This window comes from Clytia hemisphaerica, unplaced genomic scaffold (assembly GCF_902728285.1).
Source record: "Clytia hemisphaerica strain Z4C2 unplaced genomic scaffold, Clytia hemisphaerica genome assembly, whole genome shotgun sequence".
NCBI classification, from domain to species: domain Eukaryota; kingdom Metazoa; phylum Cnidaria; class Hydrozoa; order Leptothecata; family Clytiidae; genus Clytia; species Clytia hemisphaerica.
This window is the reverse complement of record NW_027104297.1, coordinates 1,734,135-1,755,666: the sequence shown is the minus strand read 5'-3', so window position 1 is coordinate 1,755,666 and position 21,532 is coordinate 1,734,135. Positions and strand designations below refer to the sequence as shown.

The window sequence follows — 21,532 nt, the reverse complement described above, 5'->3', positions numbered from 1 at the left end:
TCCAAAGAAATTACTTAGCAGTCTGCACATTTTGATACATTGCTTCACAAGTTCTATCTTGCATTTAAGCGATGAAAGAATGTCAATTTTTAGTAAAGCATCTTTCTATAGAGAATAGCTGCTATTCGAATACTCAGGGAATGTCTTTCAAATAGAATGAGGTTTTAGCAGGAATTTTTGCCAGCCTAGAAGTGCCGTGAGAGAGTAAATTCATTACTGGTCCTCGCACCGTTAAGGGTTAACACGGGATTCCAAAAATTTGAAACTTCACTATCCATTGATGTATATGTTTGACTATCTTTTCCTTTTAAGTTATTGAAAAATAGAAAACTAAACAAAAACAACTCGATACGATCTGTTTACAACGAATTTACCGAAATAACATGCATGATAGGAAAGCGTAGAAAAATTGAAGGAAGAGACTTTTGGTACTGAGCTTATCAGACTTTCGAAGGTTTCTAATAAATTTCCTTTCTAAAAAGGAACGAAATGCTTGTTAGAAGTAAATAGCAACAGATAAAGAAAATATAAGTTTCGGACGCGTACGAAAATATTAGGAAAATATTTAAAAATTCTAGATCTAGTTAAATAAATAAGATTAAATCACACATGTAAGACAACAACAAAAAATTATTCCAACAATTCTGTATATGATACAAAAATTAATTACTCTTCATGAATTTTGTAAAAAATAAATTTTTAGACGAGAAAAATAAACCACACCAAAATGTTAAAGAACATTGTACGAAATGAAACCAAAAAAAAACAAAACAAAACAAAGAACAAATAAGGTAACAAAACTACAAAATCAGTTTCGAATTAAAAAAATACCTATATTAAATATTTGGAGTAAAGTAGTCTCTGCAATGCAGCTTTTCTCTAAAGATTCAGTTTTTTCCTGTGTTGCAATATTTTGATGATTACATGTAAAACAGTTGAATAATACAGAAATCTCTATCCGTATAATATATCCCTGCCTATAGAAAATTTCCCCCCACTAAGAACGATTTGAGATTCATCTAATGTAACAAAAATAAAAATATTCTCTTTCCACCTTTTTTATTTTGTCTCTGTACACCCTCCAAAGGGCACCTTTATCTTGAGAACCAATGATATCTTCCAAAGAGTTTCGGCTAATTTCAAGTCGAGGTTTTATCTCAATGATGGTAAACGTCCATTTAGAACCGTCATTCTTCTAATCGTTACTTTCTCTCAAGAACCGACGATCGAGACTTTCAGGAAACTCATTTCTTTTTATTCCTCGATTTTAATTCGGAGCGTAGTTTGATTTTGAATTCTTTCCAAACATTTGGGTTATCAATCATGTGGCGCCAAGCCTCGATTTCGACTCCGTTCGCATCGTCCCATTCCCCTGAGTTGTTGCCAGGCCCGATACGAGCACACCCCAATAAATCGTTTGAATTTCCGCGGTCCCAATCCCAAACCTGTGCATTAAAAAGCGAAAGGTTTAAATATGTTTGGCTCGGAAAATTTAAAACTGGATTCCGATGCGTTTTGGAGGGAATATGATAGGAATGTGATCTGCCCAAAACAAAATCATTGCTAAATTGGACCAAAAAATATTTTTGAAGCAAAGAACTTTCTTGAAGCAGTTATAAATTATCCTGTAATAGAAAATATTTAAATGGTAAGTGAAAGAGCCTGGGCTAGAAAAGTCTTCATCGTTACAAAAATGGAAAACAGTTCTTACGGAGAATTCGATTCCATGGTCGCCAAGATCTTCATAATCAATATCATACTCTGTTCTGTAATCCCACACCGGACATAACGTGTCCCGTATTACGGGCGTCTTCCGTTTGTGTTTCGATTGTTTCATTGGTAGAAGATAACTGAAAAGAGAAGAATTTGTTTATTTATTCAATGTCTACGTTTAGTAATCAAAATATGTATTTCTGATGTATCTGATATCAAAGAGAGCAATCGGAGACCAAAATTTCATATATGAAGTTGGATTCAAATACTTTTCCCCAAATCTTTGTGTGTATTTGTTAACAAATTGCTGTGAACACGCTTGAAATTCTATTTCAGACTACATATTGAAATCCGAGAATATCTGCCTTACACTTTGCAGAAAGGATCAGATGCTCCATCTTTGTCGGCTGCCGGTAAATCGGTAGCTTTGAGGATGTGAATATTGACTCTTCCATTGGATTTCATGTCTTTCTTTTTCTTTTTCTTCTTCTTTTTTTTCTCATCTTCAGTATCTTCGCGAACTCCTTTGAAATTATCGTCCTCGAAACACAACGAAATGTATAACTCGCCACGGTACAATTCACGGGTTGGTGCTTGCGCCTGGAAAAAGGAAAATATTTTCTCGTTCATTTTTGGACTGGTTAAATGATTGTTTACCTATCAACACTATAGACCTACTATAGACCTGTCAATCCTAAACGCCACAACGACTTTTGGTCAACTTTACCACGTGAAGGTATGAGGTCAAAATTCTGTGGCTATGAGTAAATCGGCTTCAACGGCTTCAGATATTTGGCGTCAATCCGAGCCCTACCTACTACCTCACATTCTAAGGATCGATAGGTGTATGAAAGTTTGATAAACATGGCAACTTCATTTTTCGCGTAAGTGGAAAGCACGTTTTTGTTTAGTTAGAGAGTATCTTGTCCTTGGAAAAATCTACGTACCTTTTCTTGCAGATCGTACCAGTTGGTTGTGGGCGTGCCATACAACGATCCATTGTCCAATAACGTGCTCATATCTTGCATCACTTCACCAAGGAATACGTTTCGTCCCAACTTCTCTTGATGCCATATTGTCAAACTTAATGTGCGAAGACGCAAATCTCGAATGTTAATCTTGAACTAAAACATTGAAAAGAGAAGGATTGATTATAACAGGACTGTATGTTTTATATACTTAGGCGAAATCAATTTAATTTGTTGTTCTACGGGCAGATCGTTAGAAAAATATGGGTCGGTCGGTCGGTAAAATAAGAATAAATTTTTGGTTGGTAAGGTACCGAAAATATTTTTCAAAAAATATCTGGATCAAAAATTCACTTTTTTTATCTTCGATGAAGATCATAATAAAATTTTAGTGTATGGAATGCTTGATTTTCTAAATTTTTCAATCTCTTGAATTGATTTTCGGCTTTATTCAAACTTGATTATTACAAATAACGAGTGTGTAAAATATATTGTAGTAGAAATTCAATATTATTATTTTTTCGATTTTAGCAAAAATAGGGTCGGTCGTGCCCGTAGAACAACAAATTGAATTGGTCTCGCCTTATGTTTAATGAGTAAGAATTTGATAATGGTAAGCGCCAGAATCAATATTATAATTAAAACACCCCTGCCTCACATCCCCGGTGGATATTTTCCCACAATTTACACTGGGACGAATTCGACCAAATTTTCCAGTGGGGGGTAGTGTTCCCACCGTAACACGTGGGTTTATTAAAGCTCCTGCTATAAAAACAAAATTTCAGGAAATTTCTAAATCTTGAATCGCAAATCAAAATTTCAATGAATCGAAGCAATATCCACGGAGAGCCTCGACTTAGTTTAGTGGTAAAATTCATTAAGGTAGGAACTGACCTCAAGGATTTCGTCCCATTCTGGATTCAATGTCTTCTTTCGTGTCCGCGTTTTCTTCTTTCCGGCTTTCGTGCGGTCCGGTAATAAATACACTTTACAGTATCTGAAAAGTAACATATTAATGAAAACTATATTTTGAAGCTCTTGATAAAAAAAGGTGTGTGTGCGTCTATTAGCAAGCCTTTTGGAAACTGAACCTTTTTTTAACGTTTAACATAGGAAATAAAAATGTGAGAATCAAAGCAAACAAGGCAAATATTTCATCCAGACAAAGCTAAATACTATTTCCCCTGTATTGATCCCTTTTCGACTTATTTTACGGCGCACAAACTGCTCGCGAAATTTTGTACGCCTGAAAAAGATGAATCTTGTTGTTTCACACTCATTCCTAGAAAGTAACTTACGGGTCGGTTGTTTCTTTTTTGGTGTCCACAGCAGCGATCCCTTTAGCTTTGAAGACGTGAACTTCAAATAAGGATGTCGTTGTGTCATATTTCAATCCGAATTGAACTTCACCACGGATGGGTACTTGGCCGTAAACGTTTGCACTGTCTGTACTGTAGATGCTGGTCATACTTGTCTGAACATTGTGGAAAAGAAAAGTTAGTGAGTATATTCATCTGGTGGAGTTCGAGGGAGTCTGCCCCTTTTAACCGAAGGTGGTGGAGGATGACATCTACTCGCCGGTTAGATCAGATTGATCAATAGCAGCTCACTATTCCCCTTATGTAAAAGTGATGAAATTTTTTGTGAGCAGGAAATTGGGTGTGTTTCATGCAGGAAAAATACTGCAGGAAAAATACTGTGGATTTCAAGTTCATCCACTGCACTATAATATTTCTTGCGAATTTGAAATTAATTGACAGACTTGTCTCTGCCACACGCAATACAGGGCCATAGAAAGGACGTTGACTTGACTTTAAAATAGAGGATTGTGACAAAATAGACTGGGTTGATTCCAAAAGTTCCCCATACCAAACACAAAAGAAATGACATACAGATCGTTTTAGCAAGCTCATCTGTGGAGGCATTTTCTTGCTGGATGATTTATCGGGAATCGGATAATCGAACTGTGGCTCATCATCATCACTGTTCTCCTTCTGTTCACTTTGAGAATACGCAAATGGAGGATCCCCTGCTCTCACGTCCTAAAATAAAAAGGTGAAAAGTTTATCGCTCAGAAGTTCTGGTGATGAAATACATAGTGGTGAAATTATCTTCTGAGATACCAGGCTTGTTATATGGAAAAAGCATTGTTATAAACGGATTTCCGTTTTGAAATGGAAAAACTGAAACATTGCACAATTTATGACCATGCTAGTATGAGGTAATCATCGAATGCTCTCAACCAGTAGCTGCAAGTATTTCAAAATTACTCTCAGGTCCGTAATAAACAGAGGGGGGAGGGCTGGAAAATTTTTCAAAATTTAACAAAGCTGTGGGTTGGAAGTTTTATCTCTAAATACGCCGAAAATAACGTAATTTTAGACTAACAAGTGATACTTTTATGGACCTACCTGGTTATGCATTTAACACATATATAATTGATATCTACGTGAGCATGACCGTTAAACAATCATTCAGAACACAAATAGTGACGATCTATTAAAATTAGTCGTTTGTTTCATATAAAAAAACGTTTAGAAACCAAAATTTCATGCTCTTGAAATATTCTTTCATATTCAAGACTTCGTGAGCAAAAAAAACATCTATCTCATCAAAAAATTGAGTAATTTGGCTAAGAACATTGATGTATCCTTATTAATAGTGATTTTGAGCCAACAAAATTGTTTTGCAAAAATCTGCTTGAACCATCTTTTACCTATGATGGCACCCTACTTTCATGCAATAAATCAGAAAAAATTAATGATCCAATTTTTCACAAAGTCCAAAAAACCCGTTTTTTAGCCGTTTTTTGGCCCAAATTTGCCCAAAATCAGGCTCCGTCACATTTTGCCCACTACCATTTTGCACCTTTGTACCAAAAATCAAAAGATTCCTATGATTCAATCCTGAGAAAAGTTGGTAACAGACCAACGAACGAACCGACGAACGAACGAACACAGGTTAATTTATAGGACCTCCACCCCACCGGGGTAGGTCCAAAAACCTACCTATTCATAAGGGACTCTTCTTTTGATAGCTGAGAATATTTTCAAAATTAATAAACGGGGGAGGGTGTCCTAAAATGTTCCAGGAGGGGAGAGGTTGGAAAATAATTGACAAATTAACAAGAGGGGGTCGTTTATTAGGCACCTGAGAATAATGAAATAAGTTATGCACAACCAACCTGAGTGATGGTGATACTTGGAGCCATTGAAGGAGCTCGTTGTATTTCCACAGAATTCATGATTTCGTTTTCTTCAGATATTGTAGTCAGACCTTCGTAAGGTGCTTCGAAAGTCGTTTGTTCCGTTTGCTCATTCATCATATTTATAACGCCCTGTGCCGCATCACCACCCATGGCACGAAGGGCGGAGGTGCGAGGAGATTCACTACCCGAGCGGTCAAGTTCGGCTGCTGGTTGTTCGGTCTCGTCGTCCGAGAATTCTTCTTCTGGGACAGAGGAAGTGTCCGATTTTCCTTGAGTGATGTTCTTCAGTTTAAAGCTTCCACTACTTGATTTCTTTGGCTTGGCTTCAGGGCTAAGAAAATATTGTTCATGTTAAATTCGAACGAGTGAACAAAAAAATTAAATTTTGAAACATATTTCGCAAGTTGGTACTAGGTTGGTTTGCAAACAAACCCTACGAAAATTTCATAATTCATTCCCTCTGGTAAAAAATAGTATTAGGCTAAACAGATGAGAGGTTTTTCTAAAAACTATATTTCGCTAAAGCATTTCGAATCAACTCACTATTCATCAACACGAAGAGGTATCAGTTTAGTGTTCCACGTCTCAGGGTTATTTAGCACATTGAACCATAGATCAATCTCTGGACCCTGCGAGTCGTCCCATTTCTCAATGAGGCCGCCAGAGCCAAGGCGAAGGGAGGCGAAATGTAATCCTTTGTCCATCCTTTTTGTTTCAACTGTGTCGTCATAAAGTGTGATTTCCATACATCTCGTGCGTAATTCTTCTAAACTGACGTCCTCGAATACAATGTTCGCGTCCCATTTCGGATCGGAGCTCTTGTAATACGTTTCAGTAGCGAATTTCTCACTTTTCTTCTTTGGGTGTAGAATGCTGCAAAATAACAAGATAGTCAGTACTTTCTTTGTTTTAAAATGTTGTCAAAAAGTTAAAAACATCTGAAATCTCAAACTATCAACTTATAATATTTGAAATTTCTTTATGGAATGTGAAGGGTTGGTTAAAGCAGACATTTCATTGGGTGATGGCTATGATTTCCAATTTCATTTTATGGCACACTTGGATCGCTCAAATAGCCCTTCAATATCTTGATAAACCCAGGACCAAGATAAGAAATAAATTCATTATAAGTAAAAGAGGGAGGAGTTGTACAACATTAATTGTAACGATGTCTTCCCTGTAAGAATTTGTATTTCGACATTTGACATCATACACTATTTAACAAACAATTTAAGATTTCGAAACAAGGTCTAAAGTCTTTGTGATCTTCAACAGCGAAGCTGGTTTATAACCAACTTTGCACTGTTTGATTTGCGAAACCCAAGCTGACATTGCTCTGTTGAGAGAGTGCATTTCTCCTTCGCTAGCCGAGCATGCTTCATAAAGCCAATACTTATCGGTGATTGGTGCATCCTTCTTCGTGTCATAAACGCGAGATGAATAAGTGACTGACTTCCTAGCTACACCACATCCTCGGTATGAGAGACTTCGTTTAGATTTTCCTACCCCATAAAATAGACTGCTGGTATCTTCAGGCCAGAATTTGACTGTTTTCCACCAGAAAAGTTGTTCTCGTTGGATTTGGACTTTGATGTTTCGGCATGAATATAATTTAGTGGCTTCGATAGCTTGTGTCAGATATTTCTGGAAAATTTTAGATTTCATTTTGATGTCTTTTTGAATGCTACTCTTCAAAACTTCAGTGTCAGCAATTTTAATCAGAATGTCGGATATAGCATAATAGGTGACAACGTAAATTTGATAATATTTCAGAAAGATGGCTTTTTGTTTCGTTGAAGAGCCGCGGAAATGAGGTTCGAATCCCGACAAATCTTCTTGAAGATTCCTCAAGCAATTTCTTTTCAAAGTTACGTCGCTTTTATGAGAGCAAGTATCAACACGACGTATCATTGAGCTATGCCAATTTTCAACGGTCTGCAATTTAGACTTGTCAATCTTGTCCTGGATGAGAATCTCGGCTTCTTTTTTGCATTCATCCCAAGCGGTCTTATCATTAAATGAGTAAAAACTACTTATGAAAAAGAGAGCAGTGCCAGACCCAGGGATCAACTTCCCAACAGCAAGTTCAACCAAATTACACAGAAGATTATCAAACTGTGTGACGTCATCGTTGCATAAAGAAGCATTCGAATTTGTGGCTACCAAAAGAAGTAGTGCTGCATGCAACAGTTGCATGTTCACACTTTTGAAAAGTTTCATACTCGGATGATACTCCTCATAAAAAGCAAATGTGAGAAAAGATTCTTTAATGTCTGAGATTTTATCAAAAAAATGGTGGGCAAATTTGTATTGCTGATTCAATCGAACGTATCCATTTCTATTGCGTTTCACTTGTTTCTGTTTAATCAGTGGATGAGGAAATATTGAACTATAAACTAGAATTGTTTGTGTCTAGCAAAATTTTGAAAAAAGCGGTTTAACTCCATTTGTGTTCGCAGGAAAAGAACCACAAAAAAACGTCAGTGGGCGATCGGTGTGGTAAATAAAAGCCATTTGTGTACTTACCCTAACAGTTTGTAGCTCTGAAACCAAAACATTACAGGCGGTCGTCGCCGAGCACCTTGCCATTAGGTTTCAAGGCAGTATACAGAATAGAGAATAGCCAGAAAAATAGAATCGATGCAGAGGATACAATCAAGCTGTTGAAAGAATAGACAAATGGACTCACGCTTTACAGTAGGCGCTTGGAACATCACCGTCCGGTTTTTCGGGTAGACATTTGGCTTCTTTCAAGATGACTTTAAGAACACCTTTGTTTGCTTTCTTCTTTTTCTTATCCACTTCATCCACGTTTTCACTCCATTGTAATGATAATCGCATGGAAGGAATACCCTGGAATAATTAAAAGTGTTCGAGTTATGTTTTTTAGCATAACCCTGGAGCCATCATCTCCTCGTCCTTCGATCTTGGTCTTAAGAGAATACTTTTTAAGTAACTCGTATCGTATCTGTAATTCTGTTTTGATTTAGTAAGTGATTTGTGCATAAAAATGGATTTCAAAAGATAGCTTACAACCCACCAATAATCAGTTTTGACAAGGGCATAAGTTAGTATGAAGCTTATAAGCATACTTACATCACCAAATAGAAGAAAATTGACACGCACCATGTTTAAAGCCTTTAAGCATAATTGTGACTCAAAACAGTATTTTGTTTAGTTTAAAGAGGCTGGAAAAACCTTGCTCTGTCCTTGTTAATATTCTTATTAAAGATAAGCGGGTGGAAATGATCAAAATAATTTAGGATATGTAAGTTTTAGTTCGACTTACTTCTGCTACGATTTCTTCTTGTATGATAGAGGGTTGAGAAAGGGCGAATGATTGTTTGGGTGGTTCATTCATCTCTGTGATCATGGGAACTGAAGGTAGTTCACCCATCTGTTCACTGCAAAGATAACGAAATTTGATTGGTTGATTAGAAAGTAAGAAGAAGTGTGATTAGCTGATTGGGAATAGAAATTATATTTGATTGGTTGACTTAACAATAATTGTAAAATACGACCCAAAGAAAATCACACTAGGACACATTAAAGAACTAAAAGTTTCTACCATTTTGAGAATATTCTTGAAGCTAACAGAGACTTGAATAGCTTTATATTATAGACTGATGGGCTGAAACTAGCAGGAGAACAAAGGAGAAATATATACAAACTTTTTGACAGAGGTCATAGTTTTTCGTAGCGGGATGGTGTATTCTGCTAATATTCCTAGATGATTCATCATAGATTCCCAGAGATGAACTTCATCCTTGAAACTGTCTTTCCATGGCTCATCTCCTTCAGGGAGACCAAGACGAACACCCCCTGAAAAGTTGAAAGTCGAAATTGCGGTAAAAGTAAAATCATCGAAATATCATCAAGCAGTTTCGCAATCTAATCAACAAAGTACTCAGGGATTTCCTCAGAGGCCGTGTACACTGAGATTCTAGTTAGGTCAAATTGACGGAGCCGAGGTGAAAGTTTGAAAATGAGTTCAGTATACGCCCGGTCGCCAACGTCTAAATAAATGGGCTCTTAATAACTAGTCACTGTGCTACAAAAAACAGAAACCTCCGAAAGTGCCAAAAACAATAGTGAGGTTAAGTAAAACGGTATAATAACGACGACGGACGAAAACTGTAGTAGGCAAGTGAGTTTCCACCAATCAAATTTCGTGTTTTGACTAGCCTAGCTATTTTATTATAATATTCGTCCCTCATCGTGATTATCCTAGTACACTTAACCTCAGTAATGACAAAACCAATGAAAACACACAGCGTTTACCTAAGAACTGATGAGCAGACGAGTCATAATCCCAGACAGTGATTTCTATAGCTCTCGTGTTCAAGTCGTCGATGGAGACATGTTTATAAGTGAATTTCTCATTCCACATAGGATTGTTTGTCTTCTTTTGAACACCCGTCTTGCGCTTTGATTTCCGACTTTTATCTGGTAATAGGTAGCTAAAACAGAAAATTGCTTTCCGATTAAGATATATATTTCATAGTTGTAAAGACTACACCAGATGTCAGAATTTTTTCTCAGCAGAAATAATACAAAATCATTGGTTTCTGGTCTGGTAGTCGATAATAGTGTTACACTTTTCAAAGTAAACAAATCTTCGCATCATAAGTAATAAGTTTTCAGATAGCATCAATTGCATCATGGGATCGAATGGTCAGTCACGAAAGAGGACAGCTTTATCTTACCATTTGACGAAGGGGTTGGGCATTTTGTTAGGTGTAAGCGAGGTCAAGCCTTTCGCTTCCTTGACAGTGACAATAAGTTGTTCGTTGTCATATTTCAAACCGAGAACTAATTCGCCAATGTTGTCGTCCGCTCCTCCACCAACAACGGGGGCCTAAAACGAGAAAAACGAGAAAAACGCTAAATGTGATGAATACCTTATAAAGGGGAAACTGCAACATTTATTCGCCCTTTGTGAAAATTATTGTAACCAACCCAGGGGGGGGTCAGTGTACCAGAAAGTGGCATGTATCCTGGGGTGGGTGGGTGTTTGAGAAAAAAATTTGTCATGTACTACCTGTGTACTATAATTGGGGTGTTGGGTCCAAACTCGATTTTGATTTTTACTACCTGTGTACCAAAATAGGGGTGTTGGGTCAAAAATTGAGTTTGATTTTTACTACCTGTGTACCAAAATAGGGGTGTTGGGTCCAAAATCGATTTTGATTTTTACTACCTGTGTACCAAAATAGGGGTGTTGGGTCCAAAATCGATTTTGATTTTTACTACCTGTGTACCAAAATAGGGGTGTTGGGTCCAAAATCAATGTTAACAGTGTGGAAACAAAAAGGTTAAGAAATTATCTGCTAAAATAGAAATGTAAAGTTGTTCTATTATAAATTGATCAAGCCAAGTTTGTCCAAGATCATTCTTCCAAACTTCTTGGAATGAATAGACGATATCGGATTTAGATAAATGCAATGCATTCTGGTTTCTAGGGACTCTCAAAGGAATTATAATAGATCAATTATAATAGATTATAATTCCTTTGAGAGTCCCTAGAAACCAGAATGCATTGCATTTATCTAAATCCGATATCGTCTATTGAAATCCTACCAGATCCCACTGAAATGAAGGTTTATCAAGTCAATGTAAACATTCGAACATTTGAATTCAAACATTCAACATTCGTACATTAGAGGTGCCAACTCTCACGCATTGGGTGTGAGACTCATGCATTTCTACATGGTCTCACGTAATTTTTGAAAAGTTTGATTTCTCACCCATTTTGGATTTTTGAGAAAAATTTTCCTGTTTTTCCGATTTTTGGAAAAAAGTTTTCCCAATTTCCCGATTTCCCGATTTTCCGATTTTCCGAAAAAAGTTTTTCCCGATTTCCCGATTTTTGGAAAAATGTTTACCCGATTTTCCGATTTTCGGAAAAAAGTTTCTCTATTTTCCGGATTTTTCAAGGTAGTACCCGGTAGTAAATGGGGGGTATGGGGTGGTTTTGGTTTTTTACCAGGTACTACATGGGTAGTAAATAGGGGGTATGGGGTGGTTTTGGGATTTTTCCATGTAGTATGGTGTACTTCAGGGGTGGGTGGGTGTCAAGTTTTGAAAAATACCTTGTAGTACACATACATGCCGCCTTCTAGTACACTGACCCCCCCCTGACCAACCCGTTAATTTTGAGCAAAAAAAATTTAGTGATGGATTTCTCCCCGACTACCTTCTGCTTTTAAAGGTATAGTACTTTTTATTTAGACCTTTCAAGGTTGTACCGGGTGTGCCAGAAATAAGTTACCTTCTTTTAGGTGAAACTTCTCAAGTTATATGAATTCTTTAGGACTCAAACCTTTTTCATTAGAAAGAGAAAGGATAAATTTAAATTTTGATGGGTCATTCATTGAGTTTGGTCCACAATATCAAAAGTTTTATGCTCGCAAAACTGGTGGGTTTATTGAAAGAGACTGTAAATAATTACCTTTCTCTAATTTTTGGTTAAAAACCCCAAAATTTTTAAAGTGATGCTGATTTCGTCAATAATTAAATTTCTGCTAGAAATATCATATATTTTCACTTTTTAATGAGATTTTTTGTAGCCTTAAGCCTGACATCCTTTTTTCCTTGCATTGTAAGACGCTTAGCTTTTCTTTTAATTACTTAAACAATGAAAACCAATGCTACATGCAGTCATGTTTCTGTCAAAATTCGATTTTCGAAGTTCTTGAGCAATCTCAGAAAACGATTTATTTTTTATAAAATCATAACTTTTGATCTATAGTGAACCAAATTTGATAAGTGACCCATCAAAGTTTAAGTTTGCCTTTACTCTTCATTATAGAAATAGTTAGATTTTTTAGAAATTCGAAGATCTCAAGGAATTCCGTTTTAAAGAGGGTAATAGTCACAGCCTCGATTGAATTAGTCCTTATAGCGAGAAAGGTGAGAGAAAAAGTAAGAGCTTACGGGTGATTGTAAAGTGTACCAGACAGGTTGCTCTTCATTCAATTTATTGGTGTTTGCATATTGTTTCATGTTAAGTTGAACTTCACCAAGACAATCATTCTTCCCAAGTCGATCATGGTTCCAAATGGTCAACTGTAACGTCTTTTGCAACAAATCCTCCTTCGATAGTTTGTACTGGAGAAAAACGAAAAATTGAACGATAGAGCAAAATTGCGTTGGGTGTTGTCCTTTGGGTATCGAGAGTAAAAGATAGAATGATACCCTACAATTCCCGGAGAACATTTTGCCACATCCGCATAAATGATCTTTAAATCATTGACATTTCACGAGCCACAAACTTGAAGTAAATTGCGTCACCACAAACACTAGAATCAAACTACATGTACCACGATCCAATTTTTTGCTTTCATGGCACAAGATGAGAGCGAAAAAAAACCCCGATAGACTCAAAACTTTTGTCCATAGACACGGGAAGAAAACATTGCTTAAATCGGATTTCTTTTGAGTAATAACAGCAAACAAAATAAAAAAGGCGCGCTAAAAGTGAGTTCTTGGCCGCGTGATCTGACTGATGATCGATCGAACTGACTCTGAGAAATGTATTCTTTAGAGCAAATGTATTCCTGATTTAGTTTCATGAAATCAATAAACACAAGGAAAAAGTCACGCGGATATAGTCAAATTTATTCAAAAAAGAACTTCCAACAATTGATACTTTTTTGGACCTACCTGGTTATGAATTTAACACATATATAATTGATATCTACGTGAGCGTGACCATTAAACAAATATTCAGAACAAAAATAGTGACGATCTATTAAAATCAGTCGTCTGTTTTTTATAAAAAAAACGTTTAGAAACCAAAATTTCATAATCTTGAAATATTATTTCATATTCAAGACTTCGAAAACATCAAAAAATTGAATAATTTGGCTAAGAACATTGATTTATGCTTATTAATAGTGATTCTTATAGATAAAGCTGCGTTTTTTGAGCTGAAAATTTATTTTTTTATAAAAATCTGCTTGAGCCATCTTTTACCTACTTTCATGCAAAAAATCAAAAAACAACGATGCAATATTTCACAAAAATACAAAAATCCCTTTTTTAGCTGAAATTTACCCAAAAATCTTTTTCTTCAAAAGTCGAACTCCGTTACATTCGAGGGTTTATATTTATGCATCTTTGTGCAAAAAATCATAAAGAATGAAAGAGCCAGTCTCGAGAAAAGCCAATACCTAAGAATTGATAATGTGCTTATAAAAAAATATCGAATTTGGCCAGTTTTTCTGTAAAAAACACGCCAAGCAACAAATCTTCTTTAAAAGTAAGCCCTCGTTAACAAAAAAAACATCTATCTCATAAAAAAATTGAGTAATTTGACTAAGAGCGTTGATGTATGCTTATTAATAATGATTCTTATAGATAAACATGCGTTTTTTGAGCCAACAAAATTTTTTTGCAAAAATATGCTTGAGCCATCTTTTACCTATGATAGTACCCTACTTTCATGCAAAAAATCAGAAAAAATTAATGATCCAATTTTTCACAAAGTCCAAAAAACCCGCTTTTTAGCCGTTTTTTGGCCCAAATTAGCCCAATTTTTTTTTTGAAAATCGGGCTCCGTCACATTCGGGGGTTTATAGTTACACATCATCTTTGTGCAAAAAATCAGAAAAAACTAATGAACTAATCTCGAGAAAAATTGGTAACGAACGGATGGACGGACGGACAGATGTTAATTTATAGGACCTTCACCCAACCGGAGTAGGTCTAACAAAACATATGGGGTGGACGTATACAAATTATCTTGACCTTTTAATTATTATTATTATTATTATCAGTTAAGCCTAATGAATCAAGATTATAAAATTTTTCGCATACTTTATGAAACCTTTTGAGTTGACAGATAAACACAAATTCTCGTATGCAAGAAAACATCACGTCTTCACCACGTCAAAGTGCTCGCCATTAGTTTAATATCAATCCATCGCAAAGCTTTCCAAACAAGTCAACTTTTTCAAAGAAGTTTTGATTTCTTCCACTTATCATTCATACCGTACACAAATTGATACATAGAACAGAGCGTCGAGACAAACAAGTTATATCAACCTGTTACATGATGTTTATGTCATTAAATACCGGATGATAAAATTGTCTTTCCTTCTTTGAAAACTTATTCTATCCGAGTTGCATGCATGAAAGAAACATTAAAAGACGATAGTGTTACACTAATGTTGAGTTATTACTTTCAATTCAAGCACAATATCTAGCGTTCAAAATCAAACGAATTGTCAATTTTTAATACCCTTCTTTTGATAAGATATATAAACGCGATTATGATACCGTTTGGGGTGACAGCAATCAAATAGCTAATTAAAAAAAACATTCAAGGTCTCTTACGAGTTAATAATTGCGGCCACAGAATGAATGCGGCGATGGATTTTAGTTTCGGATTTTGGATTATTTTTGGATAGGATTCAAGATTCAACCCGTGATTCCAAAGACGTTTCAAAAATGCTAATGCTTTGTAACGTCAGTTTTTCGGCCATAAAAACTCCTCTTAGTAGGGGGCCAAGCCTGGGGTTCCGTGACATCTTTTCTACGACCTAACCATTTTTAGTCCGTCCGAAAGAACAGTATACTATAAGATATTTTTGAGAGGGAGGACGCGGATTAGGTCCGGGAAAACTTTTTATGACCAAAATAGTGACGCCATAGGCAAAGCTGCAAGGGAAAATAAGGAGTAGAGAAATAGCTGATTTTCAAAAGTCTAAATAAACGAAGATGATTGGTACCATCTGAAAGAGCATGAAATTCTGAGCAAAAAAATGTATTACAACAACTCTCTGACTAAAACACACAAAGGAATGCAGCCGCTTTAATACCAACTAACTGTCAGCTCTACTGTGATTTGACGTCAAATCTTGTCTTGATCGTACTGACGTCGGTATGTTTTTTAACTTCAAGTGGCTGTATTTCTTTGTGTTTTAGTCAAGCTTGGCCCCCTACTATCTCAGAAAATTTTCGAACTCATATCTACTTTTGAACTGATCACATGCGGTTGCGTCTCACAAAAGATGCTGCAGATTCTAAGGGTAGGACCCTCTACTATAATGCAAAGCGTTGTTTTTATCTCTGACTCTTGTAATTTTGTGTTGGTAACTCAACTACACCATGATCTTATGAAAATCTTCGAAAATTACATCACAAAGAGAAGGCGAAAGTTCAACAATACAATACAACTTAGCGACAAATGGTCAGGTTTCCAATGAAGTATAAGCCTAAACACTATTTTTGAACCTGTTCAGGGTTAGAAGCGAATCTTTAACCTTTCTCAGGCAAGAAAAAGTGGAGCCTTAAAATATGCGCAGTATTTTTGACGTTTGTTTTCGAGTGAATTTTTTTTCGGAATTTAGCGGTAAACTTTAGTTTCAATCTGACATTTGAGCAAAAACCAGGCGGTCCGCGCTAGGCCGGGCAACTTTGGTAGGATTTGTTGGCTTCAAATCCTACCAAGAAGATTCGCTTCTAGCCCTTTCGGCTTATACTTCATTGTAGGTTTCCGTTGAAAATCATCCTTTTTCAACACCGGCATGGCATTCTCGACTTGTCCTATAAACAACACTGTTAACCTTTTCGGCCCGGCAGCCGTGAATACACGTCCAGCATACGTTCCGGCAGACGTGTATATTCGTTTTTTTTTATATAGCGATCTTCTAAGCTATATTTCTCGTAATTCTTGCCTTATAACTTCGTCCTGATTACAGCTTATATGGATCAAAATAATGGCAGGAACTACATCACAGCCACGTTGAATTGTTATGATGACATTAAGCATTAATTTGGACAAAAGAGACCAGATTTGATAGCAATGAGTCTGTCTCAAAAGGCTCACGGTAATCGAAACCCTATAAAAGCTTCAGGAGCTGATAATACTGACTGAAAGTGTTGCTAAGATGGTTGGAGAATACTTTTACACCATTTTGATGGTGTAGGTGCTTCCAGAAACACATTATCATCAGAATATTTCAATATTGTATAAATCAGATTTTTAAGCCGAAAATCGTGATTTTTGACAAAAGTGGCATTTGGGCGGCTGGTGTGACACGCACAGATTTTTCTGGATGCTGATTTTTGGTATATTACTTCAAAATGATGTATAGATTGATAAATAGCCACTTTTTTTGCACTAAAAGTGAAAAATGCAAAAAAAAGTGACACTGCCGAAAGACGTGAATAAAAAATTTGGTTTACGTGAAGCTACCATTTTTGTTTGATTTTTTTATTTGAGCTGGTACTTGGTCTAAGAGTTGTAGAATTTAATTAGCTTTTCAGGAATACGTTAAGTTTTGTATAAAAACTTCTAGTTCTTGAGTTATAATAAAATAATAGCATGCTGTACGACTTACTCAGACTCAGTAAAAAAATAAGCAAAAAATAATAGAAGAAGCGGTACAAATTGAAGAATTTGTACAAACTGATATTATATCCTAACAATTATCGTACTATCATACAACACCCACATTACTGTATTACACGGATAATCAACGACTCCAGTCTATCCACCTCCACATAAACGATAGATTACGCCAAGAGTGCATTCACATTAAAAATGGGATAGATTAGTAATTAGAAAGGCGAACGTTAACTTATCATAAAATATAAACATAAAAGAGAAACAGCAAACCTTTAAATAGTTGCCATAACCCACCATCATCATTATATCAATTACTTTACTTCTATACTTCTAATGAGTACATTACCCAAATTATATATCGACATCATGATTAAAAATGCAGACTAGACTGTTCAAGTACACAAATAACAATGTGCAAACTCGTACGATACCTGCCAGCGACACTTAAATGTAAGTCATGAATTTGTGTTATCCAGATAAGGTTCTTTTATAATAGACGATATCGGATTTAGATAAATGCAATGCATTCTGGTTTCTAGGGACTCTCAAAGGAATTATAATAGATCAATTATAATAGATTATAATTCCTTTGAGCGTCCCTAGAAACCAGAATGCATTGCATTTATCTAAATCCGATATCATCTATTCATGTAAATTGTCATTCACTAATAGCACACCGCTATGTAAACGTCATAATTATTACTGTCAACATTTGATCAAAATTCAATCCCACAATCCTTTTCATCTTGATTCGTAATGCGTGCAAGTTATTACTTTTGTATTGTCAAAGAGTGTAATTGACTTGCAAAAGCAATTAATGCAAAGGATGATGGGATTAAAACTCGGACAAACAGTAATTTTGGTGTCTATTTTTAGAATCACTACTAAGATTATCGAACTTTGCATCTCAAGTCTTGACCGGCATTGAATTCTACATCATAAAGCTGTTGAGTATTTCTATCACTTATGTAGGCCGTATTTAATAGGTCCAGGTGTTAGTTGAACTAAGCACAGCGGATGTACCAGAAAAGGATAAATATAGTTCGTTTTTTCGTGCAAACTAGACCCATCTACATAATGTTGCTTTAGCTTTCTTAATTATTTAATAAGTTTTTTAACTGTGCAGAGTCAACTAGAGCGATTCTGACTTACTAACTTTCAAATCTGGAATAACTCTTTTGAACTGAAATTTTATAAATATTTACCTTAATAGTTTCATTCCAGATAGGGTTGATGGTTTTCCTTCGATGCATGGTCTTCTTCTTCGATGTTTTGTTTTTGTCTGGCAGAAGGTATACCTTGACGTACCTGTGTAGTTACAAGAGAGGAAGGTTTAAGTTTTAAGGCATGCGTTGGAAAATGTTGTTTTCCCTCAGATATATTATCCTTACCTCTACCAAAAACTGATAGATTTTGGAAAAAGCTCGACTTTTCTCATTTTTTATTGGTTTTTAGGCTAAAATATTTTTCTTTCTTTATTTACTTATTGACTTAAAGGGGTTTAAAATGGAGAATTTTATTAACCATTTCTGGAATTTGCGGCTGTGATTGTTCTTGATTTTGTTCTTAAACGTTTTTGCCAAAATCGAGCCTAATGTTTTAGTAATATTATTCTTATAAAAAAATATAGAGGCTGCTGAAATTTGGTACAAATATTGTACAGTTGTTATTTTTTTACTGCCGAAAAGCAGCGGAAAAGAAAAAGAAAAGAGTCATAAACTTACGGGTCAGAAGTCATCTTTTTGGCATCAACTGCAGCCAGTCCTTTTGCTTTCTCGATATTGATACTGAAGATACCAGAGAGATCATCGTATTTGACGGAGAATAAGAGTTCACCAGTGATCGTCAAGTTGCCATGTTCCCCTCCCGCCATCGAATATAAACTCAACATGCTTCCTGTGCTCGCCTGCGAGAAGAGGATAAAAAGGAAAATATTATGAAGTTCTTCATTTTCATCAAGAAAATGCGACGTTTAAAAGGTTTTGTTTTTAAATAAGAGTGATATCGTTTGCTTACGCATCAATTTTAATGTACAAGCTTTTGGATATTGAATTGACACGGATGTGGAGCAAGATTGGTCAGAAAGAGGAAAAGAAAAATATTTTTTTGCTTACATCAGCAAAATATAACAATAGGCAGACAATGTCCTCAAATGAAACACGTGTCTGATACGAAACGGGAACACTTATGTAGAAATAAAACCTTTAATGTTGAGAGACAAACATTCTCTCCGCTAGACCTAGATATCAGGTTCGAGTGCAAATTTGGAAAGGAACGGCGTGCGACTGTACAAGAGATGTAAGTAAACTTACCAAACTAATGGTATCTGCGTTCAATAATTTCTTGGCTGATAAATTGGATAAACTTCCGAACTGTAAGATAAAGAAATTTTTTTTATCTAATTGTTAATCAATAGGAATCAATGGTGGTATATCTTGATTTTTTATCATGAATGATCGTTTCAAAGGGGGGGGCTTCAAAATGCTCAGTGTTAATTTTAATTTTAATGAAAAATTCATAGTGGAAATGTTAATTTCAAACCTTACAAGCAAGAATATTAACTTCAAGGACAAGAACCCCCAGGACAATATTCAGTAATCGTCTAATATTTTCACCGTTGGAGAGTTTGTAAAAGACAGTACCGATACAGTGAGCAATTACAGGCTAATACGTTGATGAAAAAACCTGTATAGTATATAGGTTAGCCAATTACCTTGGTTTTCTTTTCTTCTTCATGTTGTGAAATGGTCATAATCTTCACTGGCATCGGTGGTGCAAATGCTTTCCTAAAAAGACCAAAACGAAACGTCAAGAAATTTTACAACAATTTGGAATTTGAGACGATCATCAGTTGAAAATAACATTTAGATTATTACAGAAGATCATTATACGGGTAACTCAGTCTTTCTTCTTTGAATAATTAGAATGGAATTTAATAATTAATGGCGTGAGGCAGATCTACGAGTCATACATATATCATCCTCGGGATCATCCTGCACATAAGAGGCTTGTAGACAAATTCAAGTTTTGTATACATAAGAAAGATTTTTTTCAAAATACAATAATATTCCAACTATAGAGAATCGATTGTAATTCTGATCTTGATCAGACTTACTGTTTAACACTATCCAAGGTTGATCTCAAAGGGATGAAATACTCTTTGCTTTCGTTTGGGTAATCCAACACTTTTTGCCAGATCTCCACCTCTTCACCGAACGAATCGTGAATTTGACCATCATGTCGTCCCAAACCCAATCGGGCGCCTCCTGCCGTGAAAGAGATGTATGAAATTAGTATATGTAATCAAATGATAACGAGTGCAATTTTCGAATTGTACGAGTTATTATGTGATTACGAGCTAATCGCACAAGTTTCACTACTTTTTGCCGTCAGGAAAGTAAATTACACTGAAAGTTTTATATTTTTCTCTTCTCTTTATGTTTTTCTTTTATTTTTGTTATAGATTTTCTTTCTCACAAAACTAATTTCGAATGCAATTAAAACGTTCGATGAAAAGAAAATATAAGAAAAAACATTAAAATCAATTTTGTAAAATTGGCGCGGCATTGAAGAGTGTGATTAACGATTAATTGCTCTCTAAAGGATGCAATTAACGATTAATTGCTCTCTTTGAAGGGGCGCCAAATAAGAAAAAATAGCTCATCGTGCGATTATTCAATTAACCAGCCAGGATAATTAGTACTTCCTTCTATGCTTTCGATAACAAAATCTCCGTTCCAAAACATTCACCGTTTTTCACTCAAGATATCGCAATTTGAAAGTTCTTAAAATGAGCTCTTACTTAACCGGGTTGAATATCTTTCTAAGAGTTTAGCGGGAGGATTGAAACGTTTGATCCGAGAATGCACAGACCAAATATCTCAAACCAACCCCCTTCAATTTTCCAGCTTTTGGCTTTTTTTAGCAAATGATTTAATATAAACCTTCGCAAATAAATGCTCTAGTTTCGGCTAAGAGGCATCGTTGTTTTACAAGTTATTGACAGCACATTATTGTTGAATCATAATTTTTTTTTCAAAAAAAGGAAAAAAACGAACCTAACAAAACATGCGAGCTTCCTTTCTCAACATCCCATACAGAGAATTGAAGCACAGCATCTTGGAGGTCAACCCATTGAACGTTGGTGAAAGAGAACTGTTTATCCCAATAAGGGTCAATAGTTCCTTTAATGTGGTGCGTCTTGAACTTGTCGTGTTTCGAATTCTTTGAGATGAGAACCCTAGAGAAAAGAAGTTTCAGTGATCAAAATAGGATCTCAGTATGTAT

At 35.7% G+C, this 21,532-nt stretch overlaps 1 protein-coding gene across 1 annotated transcript in view; it reads right to left on the bottom strand.

Moving 5' to 3' along the window:
- Window positions 1–273: 273 nt before the first annotated feature.
- LOC136817355 (uncharacterized) overlaps window positions 274–21,532 on the bottom strand; it is a 39,116-nt gene continuing 17,857 nt past the window's right edge. The window contains exons 15-35 of the mRNA XM_067073696.1: window positions 21,304–21,485; window positions 20,361–20,511; window positions 19,959–20,031; window positions 19,558–19,617; window positions 18,970–19,151; window positions 18,451–18,553; window positions 12,826–12,999; window positions 10,596–10,747; window positions 10,171–10,349; window positions 9,561–9,711; window positions 9,179–9,293; window positions 8,579–8,742; window positions 6,433–6,762; window positions 5,866–6,220; window positions 4,574–4,723; window positions 3,980–4,155; window positions 3,576–3,678; window positions 2,661–2,837; window positions 2,084–2,313; window positions 1,712–1,850; window positions 274–1,445 (exon numbers count right to left, since the gene is read on the bottom strand). Coding sequence (XP_066929797.1) covers window positions 1,245–1,445; window positions 1,712–1,850; window positions 2,084–2,313; window positions 2,661–2,837; window positions 3,576–3,678; window positions 3,980–4,155; window positions 4,574–4,723; window positions 5,866–6,220; window positions 6,433–6,762; window positions 8,579–8,742; window positions 9,179–9,293; window positions 9,561–9,711; window positions 10,171–10,349; window positions 10,596–10,747; window positions 12,826–12,999; window positions 18,451–18,553; window positions 18,970–19,151; window positions 19,558–19,617; window positions 19,959–20,031; window positions 20,361–20,511; window positions 21,304–21,485 — 3,547 coding nt within the window. The 3' untranslated portion in view covers window positions 274–1,244. The remainder of the gene's footprint in view (window positions 1,446–1,711; window positions 1,851–2,083; window positions 2,314–2,660; window positions 2,838–3,575; window positions 3,679–3,979; window positions 4,156–4,573; window positions 4,724–5,865; window positions 6,221–6,432; window positions 6,763–8,578; window positions 8,743–9,178; window positions 9,294–9,560; window positions 9,712–10,170; window positions 10,350–10,595; window positions 10,748–12,825; window positions 13,000–18,450; window positions 18,554–18,969; window positions 19,152–19,557; window positions 19,618–19,958; window positions 20,032–20,360; window positions 20,512–21,303; window positions 21,486–21,532) is intronic.